Source organism: Neolamprologus brichardi, chromosome 17, assembly GCF_056152115.1.
Source record: "Neolamprologus brichardi isolate AB-2024 chromosome 17, ASM5615211v1, whole genome shotgun sequence".
Lineage (NCBI taxonomy): Eukaryota > Metazoa > Chordata > Actinopteri > Cichliformes > Cichlidae > Neolamprologus > Neolamprologus brichardi.
This window is the reverse complement of record NC_142120.1, coordinates 24,483,526-24,506,477: the sequence shown is the minus strand read 5'-3', so window position 1 is coordinate 24,506,477 and position 22,952 is coordinate 24,483,526. Positions and strand designations below refer to the sequence as shown.

General features: G+C 39.5%; 1 protein-coding gene across 1 annotated transcript in view; it reads right to left on the bottom strand.

Annotated features, from left to right (window-relative positions):
• Positions 1-1,826: 1,826 nt before the first annotated feature.
• The window catches only part of niban1a (niban apoptosis regulator 1a), a 30,219-nt gene continuing 9,093 nt past the window's right edge, over positions 1,827-22,952 (bottom strand). Inside the window, exons 2-14 of the mRNA XM_087830848.1 lie at positions 14,945-15,075; positions 14,071-14,199; positions 13,872-13,986; positions 11,183-11,347; positions 10,171-10,286; positions 8,593-8,697; positions 8,227-8,389; positions 7,872-8,059; positions 7,318-7,464; positions 6,339-6,449; positions 5,982-6,089; positions 4,690-4,801; positions 1,827-4,583 (exon numbers count right to left, since the gene is read on the bottom strand). Of these exons, the coding sequence (XP_087686974.1) occupies positions 3,358-4,583; positions 4,690-4,801; positions 5,982-6,089; positions 6,339-6,449; positions 7,318-7,464; positions 7,872-8,059; positions 8,227-8,389; positions 8,593-8,697; positions 10,171-10,286; positions 11,183-11,347; positions 13,872-13,986; positions 14,071-14,199; positions 14,945-15,075 (2,816 nt within the window). The 3' untranslated portion in view covers positions 1,827-3,357. The remainder of the gene's footprint in view (positions 4,584-4,689; positions 4,802-5,981; positions 6,090-6,338; positions 6,450-7,317; positions 7,465-7,871; positions 8,060-8,226; positions 8,390-8,592; positions 8,698-10,170; positions 10,287-11,182; positions 11,348-13,871; positions 13,987-14,070; positions 14,200-14,944; positions 15,076-22,952) is intronic.

The following is a 22,952-nucleotide window of genomic DNA, read 5'->3' as shown; positions in this document are numbered from 1 at the left end:
GTAGATACAAGCCCTTTATCATTGCTCCTCAACAGGCCCCTATTGAGGAGGGCAGCCAGGTTCTCTAGGCTTGGCTGTCAGTCCTCACTCTCATCATGGTGGGGCTTTTGTTTTTTTGACATATCTTTGGTTTTTATAGCTTGGCCACTCTGATGTTTACCCCTCCAGCTATTAGCAAAGTGTAATTCATAGTCACTGTGATGTCCAATGTATGCGTCATTGTGGACGAATATTGCATTTACTTTTTATGAGGCTTTTTTAATGTCCAATACCATGACTGAGTAGGGCTGATGGAGGGGCTTCTTTATGAGATGTTTGGTGTCATAGCGCCATCTAGTGGTGTGACGTTTAACAGTATTTAACTGTCATTCATTTATGGCCCTGAACTGAGAGGAGAGCATCAACGCTGATGCTGATTGATAAGATGCAGCTCACAGTCTGAGTCTCACTCTCTATCCAGTTGTGTTTACAGCAGTAGCTGTATTTCATTTAATTGAATTTCTGTTTTATACAAGCTGAAGTTCCTCAAAGCACTTCATGTTCTAAGATAAATACTCTAAAATATTAGAGTTACAACAATCTGAAATTCTGATTAATCTGAATAATTCACTTTTAACAGGAAGAAAGCAGGAAGACAGCAAAACCAGACTGCAAGCCTTTCTATATGTTTATTTTGTTAAATAAATGCAGTCTAAGGATGTTAAAAAAAAAAGTCAAGAGGAAAAAAATCATCATGTGTTTCTCTCCCATTTTTCACTCTCAGTGCTGCTTAACCTGAACAAGATATGACTCTGGGAACGCTAACCTTTGTGCCAGTAATCTCCCTTTTGATTACTGACCTAAAAATAGAGTCGAATCTAAACTATTTCTTCTTCGTTCTACATGTCAGACCTCATCGTTTTTCTCCAAGCTTTCAAATATTTTCATTATTTCCAGCTTCACGTTAAAACATGACACATATTTGATGCAGCCTCAGACTTCTGGACGTCACTGCATTGACACACTGACTGTGAGGCAGCTGTGACTAATATTAGTCTGTTAAAGCACCGGCTTGCCGATTTCCCTCTCTTCTGTTCACTGCTCTGATCCGATTGATTCACCACTGAACACAAGCTTACCTGAATGTTTTCAAACTTTGCGCCTGCCCTGCTATGACAAGTAGCCTAAAAAGTCCATTGGACATTTGCATAGGAAAATAGAGATGGAGTCAGTTTTTGTATACAATGAGGTTTATAAAACACAGCACATATATTTCAAGACATACTATCTTGCACTTGTTTCTTCAACATAGCTTTCAGTCAGGTAATACTTTCTACCTGTGTCAAAGAGTGTAACTCTTTTTTCCCCATCTCCTTTTGTCCTTCAGTGACTATTTTGTTTCTTCAGCTCAAATCCCAGGAGATCAATCACTTCAAGAGCTTCCATTCTGATAAACACGTCTACTACAAACCTATAATACTGCACAATTAATTAAATTTGCCTTGATCTCTCACCTGAGCACTGGGAGATATTTTACTTATATTAATGTTATGCTGTTGTTAACTGCCTTTTATTGTGAACAATCTGTTTTAAATATGAACATTTGAAAAATAGTATATTGATGTTTTCTTATTTTGCTTGTCCTTGATGCACCTGGAGTACTGCTGAAATATGACAATATATCAAATTAGAAAATAATATTATAGTCAAATTTTTCCCGTGGTTCGTTAAAAATGCTGAGGATAATAAATGATTAAATCATTCTGCTGCATTTGATTTACTGGCTGCTAAAAGTATTTATGAATTGTTTCCAAAACACAAAGATTTCACACAAAAAGCTTTCAGGGAAAGTTTGTTTATTATATGTATTTACAGGCTTTTACTAATGAGACATATTCAGCCGGTGGACAGTCTATGGTCAATATGCTATAAACAGGCACTATTAGGAACACACACACACACACACACACACACACACACACACACACACACACACACACCTCCGCATGTCCCCTGATAAGAGTGGATGGATGGATGGATGGATTTACAGACCAGTCTCTATAGCAACTGCATCCAGTTGTATATCTGGTGAAATCTAAGGCAACGTGGATGTACTACAGAGGCACTTTAGGCTGATCCATAGTAGTATTTAGGTGGATATTTAAATTTAAAAAAATCATAATAAGGAGAAATAATGTCAATATTGTATGTGTATGTTAAATTATCTGTTATAGTGATTTCCAAACACCCTGAAACTTGAAAATACCAAATAAATACAGGGCCAGTATTTTAAGCTTATGTCGGGGAGATCAGTGTGATTTCTGCTTCCCACCTTGATTTTTTTTTTTTTTCTTGAGACCTGGAACGTACGTAAAGTACTTTGAGTCAACTTCTATTGTGTAAATGTGCTACAGGATATAAATAAAATATATGTGACAATCAACACAAAAAGATTCAGACATTTTTCATAGTGCATATTTTTCATTCCCCCCCCCCAAACAAATGAAAACAAATGAGTGGACTACATACTGAACACAATAGTATTTATCCTATCGTGCTAGTATTGACCTGATGCCAATACAAGCATTGGTTTAGATACTATCGACATTTGGAACGATCCACCCACCCCCAGTGCTCATACTTCGAGGAGCCGGTTACATCACTCTGATCTAAGGGAACCCTCACACACTTGCGGACACCTTAAATACAACTTTTCTAAGTGGAGCATCGTCCCTCAGAAACAACATCTGGCCAAGTTACACTTTCAGCAGAGAGGAGGAAAATCTTCCCTGCAGTCACACTACTTCAGAAAAAACATGCTACATGAGGCGTTTATCTTTGGTATAAATGACAAGCTGCTAACAAAAAGGTTTAACAAAAAAAGTAACACCATTAGCACTGAACCTGTATTCTGCAAATGTATATTTGAATCAGTTGCACTCAAATACTTCATCCATTTCCTTCTTGGAAAGAAGAGCAGAAATGAGGAAATGTGTTCTTTATGGCCCTTATAATCACACATAACGCTCATATGAACCCCATCCCAAATGCATTGTTCCTTCATATCAGATTAATTTACAGAAATTTCTTCACTTACAAAATTGTTCTAAATTCTTTTTTTAATAATTTAAGAGTTGTAGTGTTTAAAAAAAAGCCCTGTCCAAGTTACTGAGTGGAGAAGACATTTTGGTTTAGCCACTTTGCAGCTGAAATCAAGACTAATTTATTCATATAAATAATCATGCTATCATGCATATTTATAGGAAGGAAGCTGAGGAGGCTTCCCATCTGTCACATGTTCGCGTTTAAATATAATGGATACTGACTGGTATCAGAAGTGGAAGCCGTTCTATATAGAAGTGACAACTACTGGAATATTTAATCTTCTTTGGAGATCCCGCTGGGGTAATGCTGCACAGGTTCCTCCACCTCAATCACCTCCACCACCAGGTCACGGATCTCCTTGACGCAGTCCAGAGCCCGTGCTTGGCCAGGACTGGAAGGTGTCTCCTCTTGGACGGGTTCACTAGACAGAGATGCTGTCATTTTCTCCACCTCCTCTGCTTCCACCTCTATAATGGCTCCAGTTCCAATGACAGTGCCACTCTTCACCTCTGTCTCGACTGGCATTGGTACCTTGTCACTTGCTGTTATGTCCTCAGTAGCATCTCCTGAACCCACTGGTGACTTCCTGATGTTAGCTTCGCCCTCCAAAATGTCTGAGGATGTTGACACGTCATCTGTGGACTCAACATCTGAGGGATGAGACTCGCTTCCCACTGACACAGCCAGAGAGCTCGTCTCTGAGAAAGCAACTGGTTCTGCGTCCCCTACGTTCTCACTGAGGACTATTCCTCCTAGTGCTTCACCACTAGGTGGAGCCTCGACCATGATTTCTGGGTTCTCACACTGTGTCTTTGCTTCAGTATTGGCAGGCAAGGATTCAGTTCCTTCTGCTGAAAGGTTAGAAGCACTGAGAGATTCTGCCTGCTTTGGTGCTTCTGTTGTTGTTATACTTGCTACAGCAGTGGGAGGTTCTGCTTCTTGTGGAGCATCTGCGCTGTTCATTTCAGGCTCAGCAGCTGTCTTAGTTTCTTCTGTTTTGACAGAAATCACATCTTCATGCATCACAATCGCTGGAACTGCTGCTGCTGTATCATTTGTGCAGCTCTCTGGCATGTTCTCTATTAAATCAGGGCTGTTGAGGTTACTATTGCTTCCTGCTTCTTCCGCAGCAGTTTGGATGACATCTTCTGCTTTAAGTGCTGGTAGGTCTGATTCCTGACTGTCAGAGGAACTAGTACGAACCCCTGTTTCAACCTTCCCCAGAGGTGTCTCACCCACTATCATGTCCTTTAAGGCCTCACTCTGAAGCTGGTCTTTCCCTTCCTCCTGCTGTTCTTGCTTCTGGGAGCTGGCGAAGACATCATTAGAAGCAAGTGGAGAAGGCTGAGGCTCTAAAGAAGGTTTATTGAGGGAAGCCAGTGTCATGGCTGGGCTGCCAGGAATAGATGCTGGCAAGGAAGAGAGGCTAGACTGACTGTTCAGGTCTCGCTTGTCTGTGAACAAGTTGTACTTCTTTAGGTTGGCTGCCTCCTTCACCACTGCAGAATGACAGAACAAACAGGAGGACAGATTAGAGGTAACTCTTCACCTGTGTCTGGGGAAAGGCTGTGTGTTGCTAAGTTGCCATTATTAGTTTTTTTGTACCTTTAGTGACTTCCTTGTCCAGAATTTGCAGAAGGATGTTTTCATAAACATTGTCAACATGAACGAAGCTTGAATGGTCACTATAGATGGTCTGTTCAAGACCCTGAAGCTCCTGTATAGAGGGACAAAGACAAAAGTGTCAGGCTTTGCTGAGGGATATGTGTGTTACACCAGCGGTCCCCAACCCCCGGGCCTCGGACCGGTACCGGGCCGCGAGAGTTGAGGCTCAGGTGTGAAATGTGTGGTTTTCAGGGGTTTTATCAGTTTTCAGCGTTATTTTGTTATCGTTTTGATTGTTAAGTCGGTTTTCCTGGGTCTTTTCACGTGTGTTATGAATAAATCTTCTTTTTTTTTTGGTACCGGTACTAGTTTTATTTTGTTGTATTTATCCGCGACACATTAAAGGCCGGTCCGTGAAAATATTGTCGGCCATAAACCGGTCCGTGGCGCAAGGGCCTGATATCCACTTACAGGGACATTATACTGCCTTTATCCTATCAAAATTTAAAGCGAATGTCCTCGTAAGTATATCTCATTTTTCTCAGAAACAAAAATCAGGTTAAAAAAAAAAAATAAATAAAAAAAAATAAAAAAAATAAAAAATCACATAATTCTTTGTTTTTACATTCATCAGGTCCCAATCAGCCCAAATAGCAAAGATAAATTTAAAATGCATGCCATGGAAGAGTGTGGGTCTTTAAATTTGCATTAAATCAAAATACAAGAGAACGTGATAAATTTCCTTGAAAATTTTATTTGAAAGACACAAACTATACAGCGTATTCCCTATAAATTGCTAATGCTGCTCAGTCATATGCTAACTGTTAAGCCAATGTATGTCCCACCTGCCAATGGGACACAAATGTCAATATAAGAGCAGTAAATTTAGGTCAGAGTAATGAGTAATATCGCAAACTGACCACCTCCAAAATTGGCAGTTTGCTATACCTGTATGGACCAACAGCCATTATGGGGACAAATTCCCGTCCCCATGAGTTTGAAGGCATTTTTGAGACCCAAAATGTGGTTTTAGTGTCAGGGTTACAATTAAGTTACTGTTAGGTTTAGCCTAAGGATTAGAGTTAGGCATTAATTTTTGATGTTTAGGGTTAGGGTAAGCATTATGTCAATTAGATGTCCCCGGGGTTAGGGGTATGGTTAGGGTTAAAATAAGCTAGGGTTGATAAAGCAACTACTATTAATTGTAGAGTTATGGTAGGAACAGATGTGCTGGAATTTAAGGTCCATAGAAAGACATTATGCTGTGTGTGTGAGAAAGACAGAGCCCTCACAGGTTTGCAGGTAGACACCAGGCTCTTCTTGATGAAGGGCAGAGTGATGGAAACCAGAGCTTCCTGGAAGATTCTCTTCCTCACCGTGCTGCTGTCATAGTCGTATTTCTGCAAGAAGATGGAATAAAACCAGTCAGTGCATCTGGAGGAGAGTTTATTAGTTTTAGATAAAAAGGACCTATTCTGATTGTTATCTCTTACAAGCATTTGGCCTACAGTTCTGATGACATTTCTGTATACAAGTGAACATTTCATATTAGGGTGTAGATGTGAACCTCACCTGCACCTGGTTACAATTTTCTCATGCCTTAACTAGAAACTTGGGAACTTTAGTTTAGTTTTAGATGACAAACTGACCTTGAGCACTATGTGTTTGACCTTCTCAGTGGCAGAGCTGGCGTTGTCTGGGTTGTCCTGGATGGCTTTGTAGAGCAGCTGCTCGAAGGTAAAAGCTGCATTGTCAATCAGCTAAAATGAAGAAGCAGAGAATTAAATTGGACTTAACACTCACAATATGTTATGATATATATATATATATATATATATATATATATATATATATATATATATATATATATATATATATTTATTTATTTTCTGGAGCTAATCTAAGGAGCTTGGAAAGAAAAGTTGCTTGAAGACGTTTCATCTCTCATCTGAGGGGCCAGGTTTCACAATGAGCTCACCCAAAACCCTGGCTGATTGTGACCCACACCCGTTTTCACACCTTGGCTCGTGTGATTAGGTAGAGGATCATCAGGGGGTCCTTTTGTCCCTCTTTTGGGGGGAAACTCCCACTGGGTTTAAATCTGGGACTCTCCACCATTTGACCTTAGAACTGAAGAAGCTTCTCGGATGAGAGGTGAAACGTCTTCAAGCAACTTAAAGAAGTCCAGACGCTTTTCTTTCCAAGCTTCTTAGATTACGATGACCTGGATGACTGAGAACCTTCACAGACATATTTCTGGAGCTAGTTTTCTGGCATCTTCTGGTTTAATCAAGGGTAAGTAGCAAAGTTAAAGCAATTTAATAAACAACCTTTCTGCTTTTTGTTTCTACTCAACAGGAGTGAACTCACATTTAGCTAATCATCCAGTTGATTTGACAAAATCAACAGTTTTTTTTCTAATAAGAAAAGTGAAGCTCATATTACGAATCACCAGCAATCATAAACTACACTAAGTAAATAAACTATCACCAGTGTTTCATAAAATGCTGATTCACAAACGAGTTGTGAAATCCTTACACTCACTCCATCTCAGTAGAAATAACCTCTCAGAAGGAGGGAAAGGGAATTCAAATAAATCGTCATGTGAATAACAGCATGAAGCTGTACCTGCTGCAAATCGATCTGAGCACTGTGCATCACTCCTGTGGTGTCAGAGAATCCAAACCTCGCCTGCAAGTGCTGCAGTTTAATCTGCAGGGAGCCGATCTTCTCATAGCAGTTCAGCAGGTCCGGTTTTGCCATGGCGTCGAGAGACTGAGAGACGAAGAGAGAAGAAGACAGAATAGAAAATAATTAGATTAATAGACAAGGTTTGTCTGTTCACTTTCACAAGGTATGAAAGTGAGTGCAAATGGTCACTTTGTGTTAGCCATGCAACAGACTGGTGACCTGTCCAGCATCTATCAGATATTAAGCCTGATACGTCACCAACACCTTATGTAGAGGTAAATTTGGGCTTGAGGAAACATCTAGTTTCTGAAAAGATCTCCAGTATTAAAGCAAAACTCTACTCCTAACCTTAGTTAACTCTTTCCTGTGAATGTTATAAAGTTGAAGGTTTAAAATGAGATGAATCAGCCCAACCAAAAGTAATTTCTGGAGTGTAACAGGTTTGTTGCGTTATATCAGAAAAAAACCAAACAAGTGAAATTCCAACCAACCTGTTTCAGCTGTTCGTTACCACATCCCTGCTTGATGTCCTGATACACTTGGTCCATCATGTTTTCACTTAGTTGCCGTCCTTCCTGGAACCCAGCGCTGATTGGCTCCATCAGCTCCTCCAGGACTGAACCTAGGTACGGCTGGACAGAGTCGGAACACAGCTTCTCAGCTGGCTCTGACACTTTGGCTGGAGAAAAAAAAATTACATTTGAGAAAACAGCCCAAGTCCGTCACTCTGTATTCCCTATACGAAGCTGCACTTCATTAGATCATTACATGGAGAGGAATGCAACACATCATTCTGTTTCTGAATGTTCTAAGTAACTAGTAAGGCTATCAGATAGATGAGAATACCTCGGATTTTTTCCTCGAGTTGCCTTCTTGAGTTGAGGATCTGGTCCATGTCGGAGTGAATCAGCACCTCTTGCTGCCGAACAGACACCCGACATTCCTCCTTCAATGCTGATAGCCTCTCAAACATGTCCTCCTGGACCAGGATATATACTGCCTCCACCATCTGAGAGAAGGTAGCAAATTCATGAAAAAGATGAGCTTTTTAAAAAAGAAAAATGACTTCCAAGAGTGCAGAAAAGAGCCTGGAGACTTCATGAATAATGTCTTAGTGCACAACTTTTTCAGATATAACCCTGAAAAACAGACTTCCATTCATTTTTCCTTTCAACAGCTGGGAAATGAAAGTTGCAAACATAAATGACTCACAGCAAACCAAACTCTCTTCTTCTCAGTCTTTTTGGCTTTGAGGCCAGGCAGCATGTCTTTCTCCAGAGACGGCAGCAGCTGCTCCATCACCATGTTGGCCATCACCTAGAGTTAACAGACATAGAAAATATCTCAGGTTTGTCTCATCATCATCCAAACGAGGCCAGAATAAACTTTTATAAACCCTCAGGTTTTACTAGTAAGACAGGATTTCAATATTTTTTTAAAAACTGAAAAAAATAACAAAAGCAAACAAAGCAACAAAAACACACCATTTATATATCGATATATATATACACATAAAAAGAGTGTTCTCTGGAATATTTCTCAAACCTATGTCAGGAAAAATGTCCAACAAACCCCAAGTTTAGAAATTAACTCTGAGCTGATTAACTCTGAGAATATTAGCTAGTTACTTCAATCAACTCTGAGTATATTCAGAGTTCAGCACGTACATGAGTAGAGAAAGGAAGCCATCGTGAATTGAGCTCCAATAACACACGTTGCTCTGTGGCAACAGGTAAATAAATAATCTGAGGGATACTGATGCATGGGAGTGTGGACATTTTAATTAGCTTAAAATATTTATTTATTTTCCTTTGGTCAACATTTACTCCATTGGTACTTTAATTTAATGAAGATAAACTGTATATAAACTGTATCAAGGCCTGATAGCCCGATGTCTTTGTGTGCAGACCCACTCAGACCGATTTAGCTGATTTTCAGTGGAAAAAAATATAAATTTTCTGTGAATTTCAGACTCTGTGCCTTGTAAAAGTCTGTTTGACAACATTTAAATTTACACTGTTCTTGAATACACTCCAGTGGCTCCAGCAAGTGTTTGTGTTTTACGCATGTTTAGTTTGTTATAGCAGAGGACAAATTCCTTCTATAATGCTAAGAGGAAGACTCGCTTGGATTGGAGAAAATGTCATGTGGGTAAAGGCATAGTGTATGCTCACTGCCCCAAATTATTATATCTCTTTCTAATAGTCTGTGCTAGTGGCTTAATATATAATGGGAAAAGTACGGGGACAAAGAATCATCATTGCCGATAGCCTCTTTCAAGGTCCACATGGTGAGACAAATTGCCATTTATTTTAATTAGAATAATAGGAGACTGATGGAATGATTTCACACCTCTGATTATACAGACATCAAAGCCAAAACAGTATTCCTCCAAAAAAACTGAATCAAAACCCTTTTAAGTTTCAAGGCTTAAAACTATTTATTCTTCAGAGGAATTTTGCATGTGGTCAATGAGATTCCTAACATAAGCCAATGTGTGTGTTTTATAAGAAGCCTGTTTGATCTACATCTATAAGGTAGAATAGACAGAATGCCTTTTGTTGCCACTATACGCACGTACATGTCCAGGGGTGCGTTACACAGCTAATAAGTCAACCTAGCTATCCTAGCTTTCCTGTGTTATCCTTTATCCATTTAATTTTCATTTTGTAAATGTATTTACATGTATTAATTATGTAGCCATTTTACTATTTATATTTAAGTAAATATTCATCCTCAGTATTACTATGTTGGGAGAAATAACTGTTAAAATAAAGAAAAGAGACATACCCTTGCATCACTTCCTATCAGCACGTCCCAGGCTTCGTATTTGCCTTTGTCCTGTCTGTAAAGCTGAATAGCTTTAAGGAAGGCCTGAACTTCACAAGTCTTTTTCTTCAGGAAGTCTGACAGAGGGAAGAGAAAAAAAGTCAAGACATGCACGGAGCTTTGAGAAAATGAATTCACTGTCAAAACATTGGGCCATTGCGCTCGCTTGTTTTAGCTTAATCATTTATTCATCAGCTGATTTTAACAGTACTTCACCGATCGCACACAGCAGATATTTATCTTTCATCTTGATGCTCAGACGACAAAATCGTCACACGACAGTCTTTGTGGCACAACGGCCAGTCATAATCCTCTCAGTTTTTTGTAATCCGGCGCACTGCGCAATGGCTGCCACAGCTGGGTAGAAGACACGAGTGTATGATCATGTTGGTTTTCACCACCAGTTTAATGATCTTGCGTGGGTTCTCTCTGGGTACTTCGGCTTCCTTCCACAGTCCAAAGACATGCAGTTAGTGGGGATAGGTTAACTGGAAACTCTAAATTACCCATAGGTGTGAATGCAGCAGCTTCCTGCAGCTTAACTGCGGGTGTAAATACAAGCGACCGTGAGACGAGGTTGTGGAGCCGAGCGAAGCGACCATTGTGGCGGGTATACTGTGGCCACTCTGTCACCGCTCAATACTCCATCCACAACCCATTCAGCCTGCCATTATTATTCATCTTTTCTCTGACTACAGTCCACAAGCTACTGGGTTAATGTTAACAGATGGCTCGTGTGACTATCAGGGAACTGCTAGTTTAATGGATAATGTTAACATGTGTACTGGCCAAGTTAACATTTAAAATATATAATTAACACTTCAGTCTTGTTGAAACAGGAACTTTACTGATCTCTCTGAAAGTCTTCATAAAGGGTTGTTCGGTGTTATGAACATTAACTACTCACATTATTAGTAAGACGAGGAACTGTGTGCCTGAGGAGGTAAGGACATCCTTTTCTGTAGCATTTTACCTTGGTTCTGGTGTCTGATGCAGTCTGATAGGATGGAAATGAAGGTAGCCTGTGTGGCCTGTTGTTTGAAGCAGAAATAGGAGTCCTTTCTGTAGGGCAGACGCAGGTAGACTGGAAACTGTCCCGGCATCCCTGCCATAGGTGGAGCAAAGTCCTCTTTTGCACCTGAAAAAGAAAAGAGTAGATGAAAGTCTACATGTGCTGCTAGTGAGCAGCTGTCAAATGGCCAGAACCATTTATTCTTTAACTTTGTTGTGCACTAAAAATGAGATAATGGTAGCAGGCTAGACAAGATTACTTTGATTATAGAAACATGATGTAGGAGAAGGTAATGGATAATAGGTATTAAACAGGATGATACTGCAGTATATTTCTAACTAAGCAGCTCTTTCTATTTCGCTTGACAATACTTTCCTTAACAAATACCATGCATTTTGGGATAAACTTGAAAGAAAGGCCGATATGAAATGTAAAAGTGAGATCAGAGGTCAAATGTGAACGATATTAGAAAGCAATCTTTAATGTGATTTTATCATATCTTAGATGTTGCCATTACAAAGGCAGTATCGTTTTAAGCATAATTTTAAAGACAAACATTTTATGAAGGTTTGACCGTCTTAAACATTGAACCTTTGATCTCTTCTTAATGTGATATTTATAATTTTCTTATCGTTCCCTACATGCCTACAGACAATATTGCCAAGAGCATTTGCCTGTTTGTCTTCTCATACATATGAACTTGAGAAACAGACCATTGTTAATCCAGAGGGTTTAATGTGATGTCGACACCCTTTGCAGCTATAACAGCTTCAACTCTTCTGGGAAGCACCTTCCACAAAGTTTAGGAGTGCGTTTATTTAATTTCTGATGATTCTTCAAGAGGCACATTTGTGAGATCAGACACTGGTGTTGGACAAGAAGGTCTAGGTCTCCGTTTCTATTCATCCCACAAGTGTTAAAGTTCTTTATGAACCCTGTTTTGTACACTGGAAAATAGTTGTATTGGAACAGGAAAGGGCCATCCCCCCTTCCACAAAGTTGGGCACCCTCCAAACCCAGATTCGTCCCATGGATTACCAGACAGAAATGCGTGACTCTAGAAATATGTTGTTGATCATGAAGTAGTGTACAGGCAACAACCATTGAAAAATACAAATGAAACACATGCAAACAGAGAACATCACATTTACAGGGGGACAATGAAATGAACATCATATATAGGAAAATCAAAAATATTAGGATTTATAATGAATCCTTTTTGAAAAGCATATAGATTTTAATAATCACTGTGTGTGACACAATGTGTGTAGAAGGTTTAGTTCAGATTGGCCCTCTGAGGAGCTACGGTACATACGAACATATATACGCTACAATTATTGTTGATTATTATTATAAAAATAATAATTGATAAAATAACCATTTTCGTTTGGACATTTAAATTCTCATGATTTCGTCTTTATCTGTGCTTCTTAAGAGGCTTGATGCTTTATGTATCCTTTTCCCATCTCTAACTGTTACCAGTTTGAAAATTGGAGCTTTTCATACGTAATAGTAAGGTGTTAGAGGCTGTTCTACTATTAAACTAAAAGCAACTGACTTTTTCCAGTTAAAGAAAGGTCTAAGATAAAGCCTATGATGTCATCACGAGCCAAAACTATGGTTTTATTACAGAAATGACGACGAAAGGTAGAGAAAAGCATTGGCTGTGAGTAGAGCAATGTGGAAAATGAACCCATCACACAGTTACACATTATTCTTACTAAAACATAAAGCGTAATATAAACTTTCATCATTCAGCTGGCTTTTTAAATATATTAACTAATTGCTATAACATTAACATTAATATTAACAGTGGAAGAAAGGGTATTATTTAATATTCTACATTTGGTTTTTCCAAATTTGTCAAAGATTTTTAATAAAAATTCAGCTAACGTTACTAACACTGATATTACTCCCAACAAGGTGGCTTTAAAGAGAGAGTAGCTAATACTAATGGCAGTTTAAGGGAAGGGTTATTTTGAACTGCCAGTTATCGGGAGTTAATTTAGAAGAAGAGATTTGAAGACAGGAGACAGACACGACCATAATCCCCTTTATAGCACATATAAACGTATCGTGCAATGCCTACATATAGTTTAGACAATATTAAATTGAAAATGTTCTCTACTGGAATTCAATGTCTTCTAAAATTACTGTCTGATGATTGCTTTGTTGTGTGATAGAGGAAATTTGCAAAGCTTTATTAAGAGCCCAGTACCATAAGGCGATGTCATAAAAATGTAAGTGAATCTAATAACTCTTAAACCATATGTTAATCCAGTGGTTCCCAAATTTTTTCTGCTAGGTATTTGTTTAATTGTTTCTGCTTAAACAATTAAACAAATACAAGTAAACTGCTATAAATCACAGGCAGTAATAAAATACACTACTAATTCTTTTACGCTACATCCACACCTACACGGGTATTTTGAAAACGCAGCTGTTTCTATGCGTTTGGGCCTTTCGGCCACACGTAAACGGTGTTTCGAATCACCGACAATGGAGACCCCTTTTTTGCGTTTACGTGTGGACGAGGAATTCGTCACGCAACGTCAAAGGTATGTGCCCTTTCTCACGTCACGCTGTGCGCCACGTTATTGTGACAAAAAAAAAAAGAAAGAAAAATAGTTGTATTAGGTGTTTTACTCACAGCTTTCATCAGGAAAACATTTATCCACTACAGCCATGTACGCCTCTTCTTCCGTCAGAACCTTGCCCCCTGTAGGCAGGAGCTTGTGGCATGGAGGAGCTCCTTTAACAAAGGTCTGAAGAAAGAAGACACAGAATGAATAAGAGGGGCCCCTTATGTAGATGCCTTTGATTTGCTGACATCACTTTCACAGACTCACCTCAACGCTGTCGTGACACTCCAGGCAGTAGTTGGCTCTCACCACCACATACCTCTCCCGCCACTTCCTGGTGTCATCAAAGTAAAAGACACTTTCCTCATATAGCACTTCACCCTCCTCTGGAGCCGCCTGGTGAACACGAACACGTGCATGAAAATTTGCACCTGCTCGTCTTTGAGTTGATTATAAACTCAGTTTGCATATCAGAACATATCAGAGTTGAGCCTCCAGGCTATTGTGGACTGCATGATGAACTTTAACTGTTTCTGCTTTTAAAATAATTCATTAAAATGTGTTTCTTTCTTTGTTGTAGCCGGCTGCCAGGTCAATTTTAAAATGCAGGACGTGATCAGGTCAATCTTTCACAGTGAATGCTCTGTTTTTTATACCTTCCTTATTTTAGTATAGCTTTTCCAAAATGCAGCTATTCTACAATTATTAAATTGTTTAGAGGTTATCGTGTTGTATTCTCTATTTATTAGTAGGTGGTGAAATACAGATTTACCTTGACAATCCTCTTTTCCAGTCTCATTGACAGAAGTGCTTAAAGCACACACGTTTAGTGCTCTATATAAAGAGTGCTTTTACCTCTCACACATATTGCAGTGTTACTTCAGTCTCTATTGTGTGTCTAACATCTTCATTTTTTCCCTCAGTATAGGGTTATCTTCTTTTGTAAAATCAGCTGCTCCCAGCAGCCTACACTTCCCGGTATTTGTGTTTGTGATTGGTCAGATGCTGCAAGCCCTGAAACCCCTGTGTGTTTATTATTGATTCATCTTGGGTGAAAAGTTGCTAAGATAAGGTTTGTACGAAGCACATGTATCATGGATCTTAGCTGTTACATTTCTCCAGTACATTTTAAAAGACATACCCTGTGTTTGAGCAGCTGTGTGATCTTCTGTTTGTGCTGCTCCACGTCATCTTCTACCTGAGAGAACTGAGCCACAGAGAACTGTTTCCTGTAGTACGGGCTGAACTCTTCCAGCACAGCCTCGGCCTGGCCTGCAACAATACAGAAGAAACCGCGTTTTTAATACATTGCTTTTGAAGCTTAGAAAAGCACATATTATTGTTGGGGATGGGTGGTGAAAACTGAACACTGAAGCTGTGAATGGATGGTGGTCAGATTACAGACAGACTAACAAAGAGACTGAAATGCAAACCAGGAAGTTTAGACCAAGGGGAAAGCTGTAGAGCTGCACTTAGTGTGAATTGAGTTATTTTGCAATACCAAAAATACAAAAATTAGTCTACAGCAGCGTGAAGACCAATTGTGAAGACCAAAGGAAATGAGATAAGAGAGCCACAATTTGTCAGTGTGAAACAAAATACTGTAAAACCCATATGGACCCATAACCCGGTGTTTTAAAGATCTTTGAAATTAAAGATCACCTTTCCCTCCCCTGCATTTTATAAACTATAAAATATGTGTGTGTGTTCATAAACACAGTTTTACAGTTAATGTACATACAGAAAACAGGCTAATGTTATGACTTTATTTTATTGGACTAAAAAGATTTAAAATCATGACTTGCCATTCAGGAAAAAATTAACAGCATCAGAAGTAGGTTAATATGTAAAACTACATTACTGGTAATAGATAACCTATAAATAATGAATACATCACTGCAATAGCTGTGAATATGAGGTTAGAATGTTTAGCTAAATTATCATGAATTTTCTATTATTCAAGACCCACTTTAGTGTCTACTGGTCTTGAAAAAAATGTTAAAATAAGTAAAGAGAATGATGACGGCTTACAAGAAGTCAAGGAAAAGGTTAAATTCTAACGCTAATGACACTTGATCGATAAACTGCAGACACATTTATCCCTGCTTCAATACTACAAGCCAAATTAAAAACATCTTAACTGGTGAAACAGTTCAACCACTTCAAAAAAAAAAAACTTTGTGTAAACTGGGCCGTGCTTGACTAACAAAACAAACACATGAAGTTGAAATTGCCATATCTGATTCAAACTTTTCCAGATGCCTTTTAGGAAATATTGAAGAAAAATGGCTCTTCTTTCTGCTTATTTTCAGTGTCTTTCACTGTCCTCTAACATAGTATTCCAGTCTTAATACATACCAGATGGTATCTCGCTGTACCTGATGTGACCCGTATAATTCTCCTATAATTAGGTGACCGAGGTTGTTGTTAGTAGCTCTCGAGACTATATGAGTCATCTCTATCCAGATTACAATTGGCACATCAGACTCCAAGACCTGTCACCAATAATCGTCAACCAGAACCCCTTTCTCTTTCTGCTTTTCTTAGTCCTTCCTGTTGTCAGCCGTACTGTTGCCAACACAAAGAGAAAAGAAAACCTCTCAGATTTCTCTCCATTCTTATTAAATCAGGTCAGATGCCTTGTGTGAAGGGATCCTGATTCCTAAGGGGGGGGGAGGAAATAAAATTGAGCTCACCAATTCTTTCCACTGTTGCTTTCCTTTGCAAACCAAATCACACCACCAGAGAGATGAGGAGGGGTAGGGATGCGTTAAATGTGTATTTATGCTCCCCCAGTATCCCCAATTCCCAGTGATACATCATTCACTTAGTGGACGAGCAGGGACAAATATTTGGCTGCTGTTTATTGTGTCTCCCAGTATAGGTATGCTAATGCTGGGGTTAATGCCTCTGCCATTATGCCTGCATTCTGCCTTCAGACTAGTATGGAACTGGAGCTCTGTTACACTGTATTAACGCACTGAAGAACAGAGCACTCACGGAGCAGAGTTGGGAAGTGAAGTATGTGTTTGTGTAGCATTGTCCAAGGCAAAAGCACTTACTAATGTAGCTATTAATTTATGCATTTTTCACAGACTCTTATTGGAATCATAATGGAAGATATTATATATTATAGTAGCCTTAATGGCCTTCATGTACTGGCTACAGCATATAAACTAATGGCTGTAATTTCATAATGGTTTATGGAACATTTCCATTCAACCCATGTCAAATTATCTGATTGATACTGACTCACAATCAGCTAAAACTGTGCTAGCATCCAAACTGAGGGTTAAAAACCTTTAAGGGGACAACAAGACCTAATTGTGGATTGAGGAAGGAAAAGAACAAAGAAAAAGTGGCGTAGTCGTAGTAGTAGTAGTTTGTCATAGTCAGAAGTACTTGGAAGCTAGGAGAAAGGGAAAGAGAAAGGTGGCAAAGGTGAAGGCTAGTGAGTTCTAAGGAAGGCTTGAAGGAAGAGTGGGACAAAATTCCACCCAGTGTGCACTAGGAGTGACAGGTGGGTTGGGATAACATCAAGTATCAGGCACTGAGCCCATTCTTGCTTGCAGTGGTGATGGACAGGTCTATATGGACGACTTGCAGTACACACTGTGATTTGTAGGGAGAGTATGGAGCACAATATATGTGTGAATGACAGGAAGGCAGGTGTAAGGTAAACGTGTGGTCAACCATTCAAAGCAACAGACAGTCCGCAAGAGACGTGCAGAAAAGAGTACAAGCAAGGTGAGGAGTGGGTGGAAATGAATGTCACGGTCATTTATGACAGAAGAATACATCGAGAATGAGACTTCAGAGAAGTTCACGTATGTTGTGAATAAAATAAAGGATAATGGAGTGTGTTTTAATGGACTATTGTGTCACTAGGTACTGATAAGGAGGATGTAGTGGAGGAGGACATGGAAAACGGTTGGTGTGACAGAACAGGATGCTAGCAATATGGTGAGATTGAGGAAAATCATCCACTGTGGCAATGCCTAAAAGGAGCAGCCGAAAGATGAAGACAACAACTATGAAACATTTAAATACCCTTGATCTAAAGCTGAGTAAAATTCCTTTCTGTAAAACAGTTTACATAGCCAGAAACTTTCCATCACGGCAAAGACAGACAATGATGTAATGATGTAAACTGCTGGCTGTTCTGCTTCAAGAGAACAAGAGAAAAGGTGAGATGATTTGGACATGTGCATACGAGGGATAGTGGATATACTGGACAAAATGTTGAAGATGGAAAACAGGAAGACCTCAGAGAAGTTCATGTATGTAGTGAATAAAACAAAGGTGAATGGTGTTTTAATGGATTATTGTGTCACTAAGTACTAAAACATAAGCTGTGAATCATTTAGTAGCTGGTTTCACCTTATTGATGCAGATGTGTGTGGGCGGGGATGCTCCGCACTGCAGCTACAAACAAGGAAATACCCCTACTAACTTATATATACACACACACACTTAAAGGCACACTTATTCTGGCTGCCAGCTCTCTAAGCTTTCTGTTAGAATACATTTAACAATAAAAAATAAAAAGTTTTTTTCGTAGTCTCAGTGGAGCCTCTTAACAAGGTTATCTCAAATCGTCTCTGATGAGACTGAGCTAAGTGTCTGTGATGTCAACCTTCAACTCAAATCTGCTGCTGTTTATGCAAAATGTCTGCAGCCACTATTTGGTTAATGTATTCTCTTTTTCAGGTTAAGTGATCATGCAAACACAGAAAGGTGCCTTTAGCACCTTTTCATAAATCACTGATTTAAATAAATAAATACATGATAACAACTAAGGTCATGGCTTGCTGTATGATACATCCTTTCCAAGACAGGATGTATCTTTTTGTTTAGGAAAATTCTGATTCAGACTTGTGTCTAGGGTTGCCAACCGTCCCTTAAAAAACGGAATCGTCCCGTATTTAGAAACAAAAGTACACGTCCCGTATTGAGCTGAAAAGGGACGCACTTTGTCCCGTAATACAGTGAGAATCAAAAGTAGTCTATAAGTTTTAATGTAATTAACGCTTTGTTTGAAAACATAATTCCCAGCCCCGCTCCTGCTTTGTGACCAATGAGCTGACAGCACACTTATGACAATTCGAGTATGACAATTCAGATTACCGCTCATCTCATTGGTTGAGGAAAGGTCGCTTGCGGAGAAAATACCGGAAGACAACAGATGACCACAACAAAAAGCATGGCCAACAGGGAAACAAACGCCGACACCGCGGTGCAAGTCTCAGACGACAGTACACCTGAAGCTGGGCAAACACTGTGCGATTTTCAAACTGCACGATTGGCTCCCATGGGTTATAAGTTCGTAGGTCACGATGCAGGGTCTCACACTATACCGCCTGATGCTCTGATGCGACCCGAGTGCTCACACTGTGCCTCCATAAAATGAAGGTTATAACAGAAAATCTGTCGCTCGCTCTCAGTCTCTGTCTTTCACTCACACAGACACACGCCACCATCAACTTTGCTAAATTGCTAATGAAAAACACTGATCAGGCAGCTGTGATTGAGCAGCAATGTAAATCCAACTATTTTCACGGTTGTTGTGGTCGTGATAATTTGGTGATGCCACATCGAAAAGGCTCGGATGAGCTTTCCAAAGTTCTACAAGTTGTGCCTCCATCGCTTGTGTCCAGATCACACGCTGCACAGCCGTGCTGCTCCGTCTTTTTCACCGACGTTTACGTGTTTGCGCGTGAGCAGTTTGAGCGGCTGCGGTGACACCCTCACGAGCGATTGATGATCGGGAGCTGGTCGTGAGGTGTTAATCGCTTCTCGTTACACATGCACGATGAAGGCCAAAATCGGGCCGATCACCAAATTGGTCGCACGACTCAAAAATCGGCTCAAAATGGGCCACAAACGCACAGTGTAAGCCCAGCATTAGACCAGCAATGTTTGTTCCTCTCAGAGAAAGAAAAAAAGGCTGCAAAAGTACAGGGAAGAATGGGAAAAGGAAAACACCTGGCTGGAAAAGTGCACGATAACACCTATAAAGCGCACTGCACTGTGTGCTGGCGCATTTTTCCATAGGCATGCTTCTAATGGTGGGCACATGAAGAACATGAGGGGCGTGAAAGCTCGGGGAACCCTTAACCAATTTTTGTCCACCAGGCCATGGCAGAAGCAGATATGGTATGTAAACACGGGTTTGTTTGTTTTTAAACCCTCTGGTTAAGGTTAAAATGGGCATGTGCAGTGAATATCAGCGCTATGTGGCCAGAAGTGTGATAATATAATTTATTTTGTGTAATAAACAACTGCAAGGATAGATGATTACAACAAATAGATGAGTAATACATAAAAGTAATACATAGATGAATAATGATGATGAGTTATGATGCGTAATCAAGTGGGTTTACAAACGGGAGCAAAAGCTGAAATAATGCCTCTACTGAAGCCAATTGCACTAAATGCACTAAATGTGCACTGTTACAAGAATATTTTTCTTTCTATTGTTTTCTATTAATTTATATAATTTTAAGTTAAGCAGGACAGAGTTCTTTTAAAGAAAGATTTACTTTTATTCTCAAAAGTTAAGCATTTAAGAAAGAGACCTGTTTTATTGTGTTAATGTTGTCATTTTGAGCTAAAAATAAATGCCTAAATGATTTTTGTTTCCCATGTCTTGATATCACAAAGAATACGCATCTACTTAAATCTAATTCAAGTCAAATGGTTAAAAAAATAATTTCACACACAAAAAAAGAGCTAAAAAATTCACCACACTGGGAAGGGTGAAGACAACTGGGTTGCCCGGCCCTGGCCACGAGGTGTCCCTTATTTATTTCTCAGGGAGTTGGCAACCCTACTTGTGTCCATGTATTAACGTCTGTATAATTTTGGCTGCTGCTAGCAAGTTTGCTAGTGTTAGCATGTAGCTTAGCTGGGCTTCCTTTCAATCAACTTTCAACTTATTGCTCCAAAATACAAAAGAAAAATAAATTATTGACACAGTGTGTCGCTAGCTGTCACAAAAATTCCCTTATGAAGTGAGACACACAGAGGAGCGAGTTCTAATGCATTTATTTTCACTCACAGTGAACGTCTATGCGAGTGCTTGTCAGAGCAATCCTGTTGGGCCTTTTTATACATTTCTCCCAACGTTATCCTGGGAACAGATATGTGTGTGTCGCTCTTACAGAGAAACAATTCAGCCACATGGTGTGCTACATGATGCTAACGATGCTTTGGATAACAGATAGCAGAAGAGTCAGAGATACAAGGACTTTGAGAAAGACTGATTAGCGGGACAGGGAAACTGACTGACAGAGAGAGCTATTCCTTTAGCTTACTGAATGTCATGTTTTAAGTTCATAGAGTCTGTTATTGTTAAGCTGTCCCTTACTGAAGGAAATGCACTTATCACATTGTCACGGTAATTAAGTGATTTAGAAAATGATTAGAAAATTGTTCTACTTTATTTCAGTCTACTGTTAAGCCTTTTACACTGCTGGAATTGTAGCTACTAGAACAAAGAACACACACCAAGAATACTTGTTCAACCATTTAATTAATTTAACCACAATCTACCTACAGATCTGCTTTTTATTCACTATTTTATTATCATCTGATAATGTCTCTGGAGTACGTGGCACTCAGAGGAATCAATCTGCCTTAAAGAAGAGTCACCTGATCCACGAAATGCCCCTTTTAGATTGGCTAGATTCTGACAACACAATCCTTTTTATGTGAACATGTAAGGGAAAACCTGGGTTTACCTTAACAAGCTGATAACCATCTTTGTGTGGACAATGTTAGGGTAAGTGAATCCTGAGAACAACAACATACCACAGGCGTGTATGCTGTACTTGCTTTGTAGTACAGAGCCAAAGATTTATAATAACTAATGATTCAATGCAGGATTCAGGGTCAACTGATCCAGCCCTGATAAAGAAAGTGTTTGACATTAGGGAGGAGCTAACAAGCCATGTGATAAATAGAAGAGACAATGATAGTGAGTGACAAACAGAGGTAACTGTATGCCTGGAGATGCTGGGGCTAAAAGTGTTATAGCCATGGGCTGTCTACAGCTGACAGGGAAAATGTTGGACTTTTAAACCAGATGCAAGATAACATTACTGAAATGTACCCAGAGCTAAAATTAGCATTTTTGCATTGTATTATACGTGAGACCTATCGAGAGCTAACTTGAATAGGGGCTTCAAGAAGGCCAAACACTGGTATAAGGGTATATGTTTTGATTAATATCATCTTATGTGTCAGTTTAATTCTTGTGATGTTTCTGGAGAATTTCTAGTTCTTAGGCTTTGGTTCCCGTGCTTCCTCTGTTCTCCATGTCTGTGTCTGTCATGTGCTTGTTTTGTTTTGACATTCCCTGTTCTGCGTTCAGTCTCTGTCCTCATGTTTTCTCTGTGCCCGTCCTGGTTCCACGTCTCCTGTCTAGTCATCCCCGTCTTTATGTTCCCTCAGTATCGTGTCAGCTTGTGTCGCTGAGTCTGTGTCTGTAAGTTAAGTCGGTGTGTTTCCTGTTTTACTTTGAAGGTCCGTGTCTTAAGTCAATGCATTCAGTTTTGCTTCCCTTGTCTCGTCCTGCCTGATTAGTCCCAGCTGTGTTTCCCTTCCGTTTCCTGTTTCCTGATTACTCCGCTGTGTATTTTAGACCTCTGACATCCCATGCTTGTTGTCAGAATACATTCAGAATGTATTTCTTTTAATACCGGTCTGTTCTGTGTAGGGTTAACAGACCTAATTTATTAGTGTGAGCTCGTTTAACTTATGTTCACTACTAACTCCCATGACTAGTTTTTTTTTCCTTTTACAGGCAATCAAATGTTAACAAAATTACTTTTGGTATAGTGACCCTTTAGGTTAGAGTACCTATATGTAGAGGAGGGGTCCAGGCCTCATCCAACACCCAGAAAGCTCTCTGAAGTAGAAAAACAAACAAAAAAACTCCATCTACAGTATAAGAATTACTATAAAGAATCAAAATGAACAGTTTCTGCATCCGTGAGAAAAGGAAAATAGCAGCAGTTCCTCCTCTCAATCCCATCCTAATGCAATATAATACAAATGCATGTTCAAACAACATGTTCTCACTCCCACAGCGCAACATTTTACGCTAGGTGACAAATCGCCTGTATATTATGCTTCCGGGCACCCAA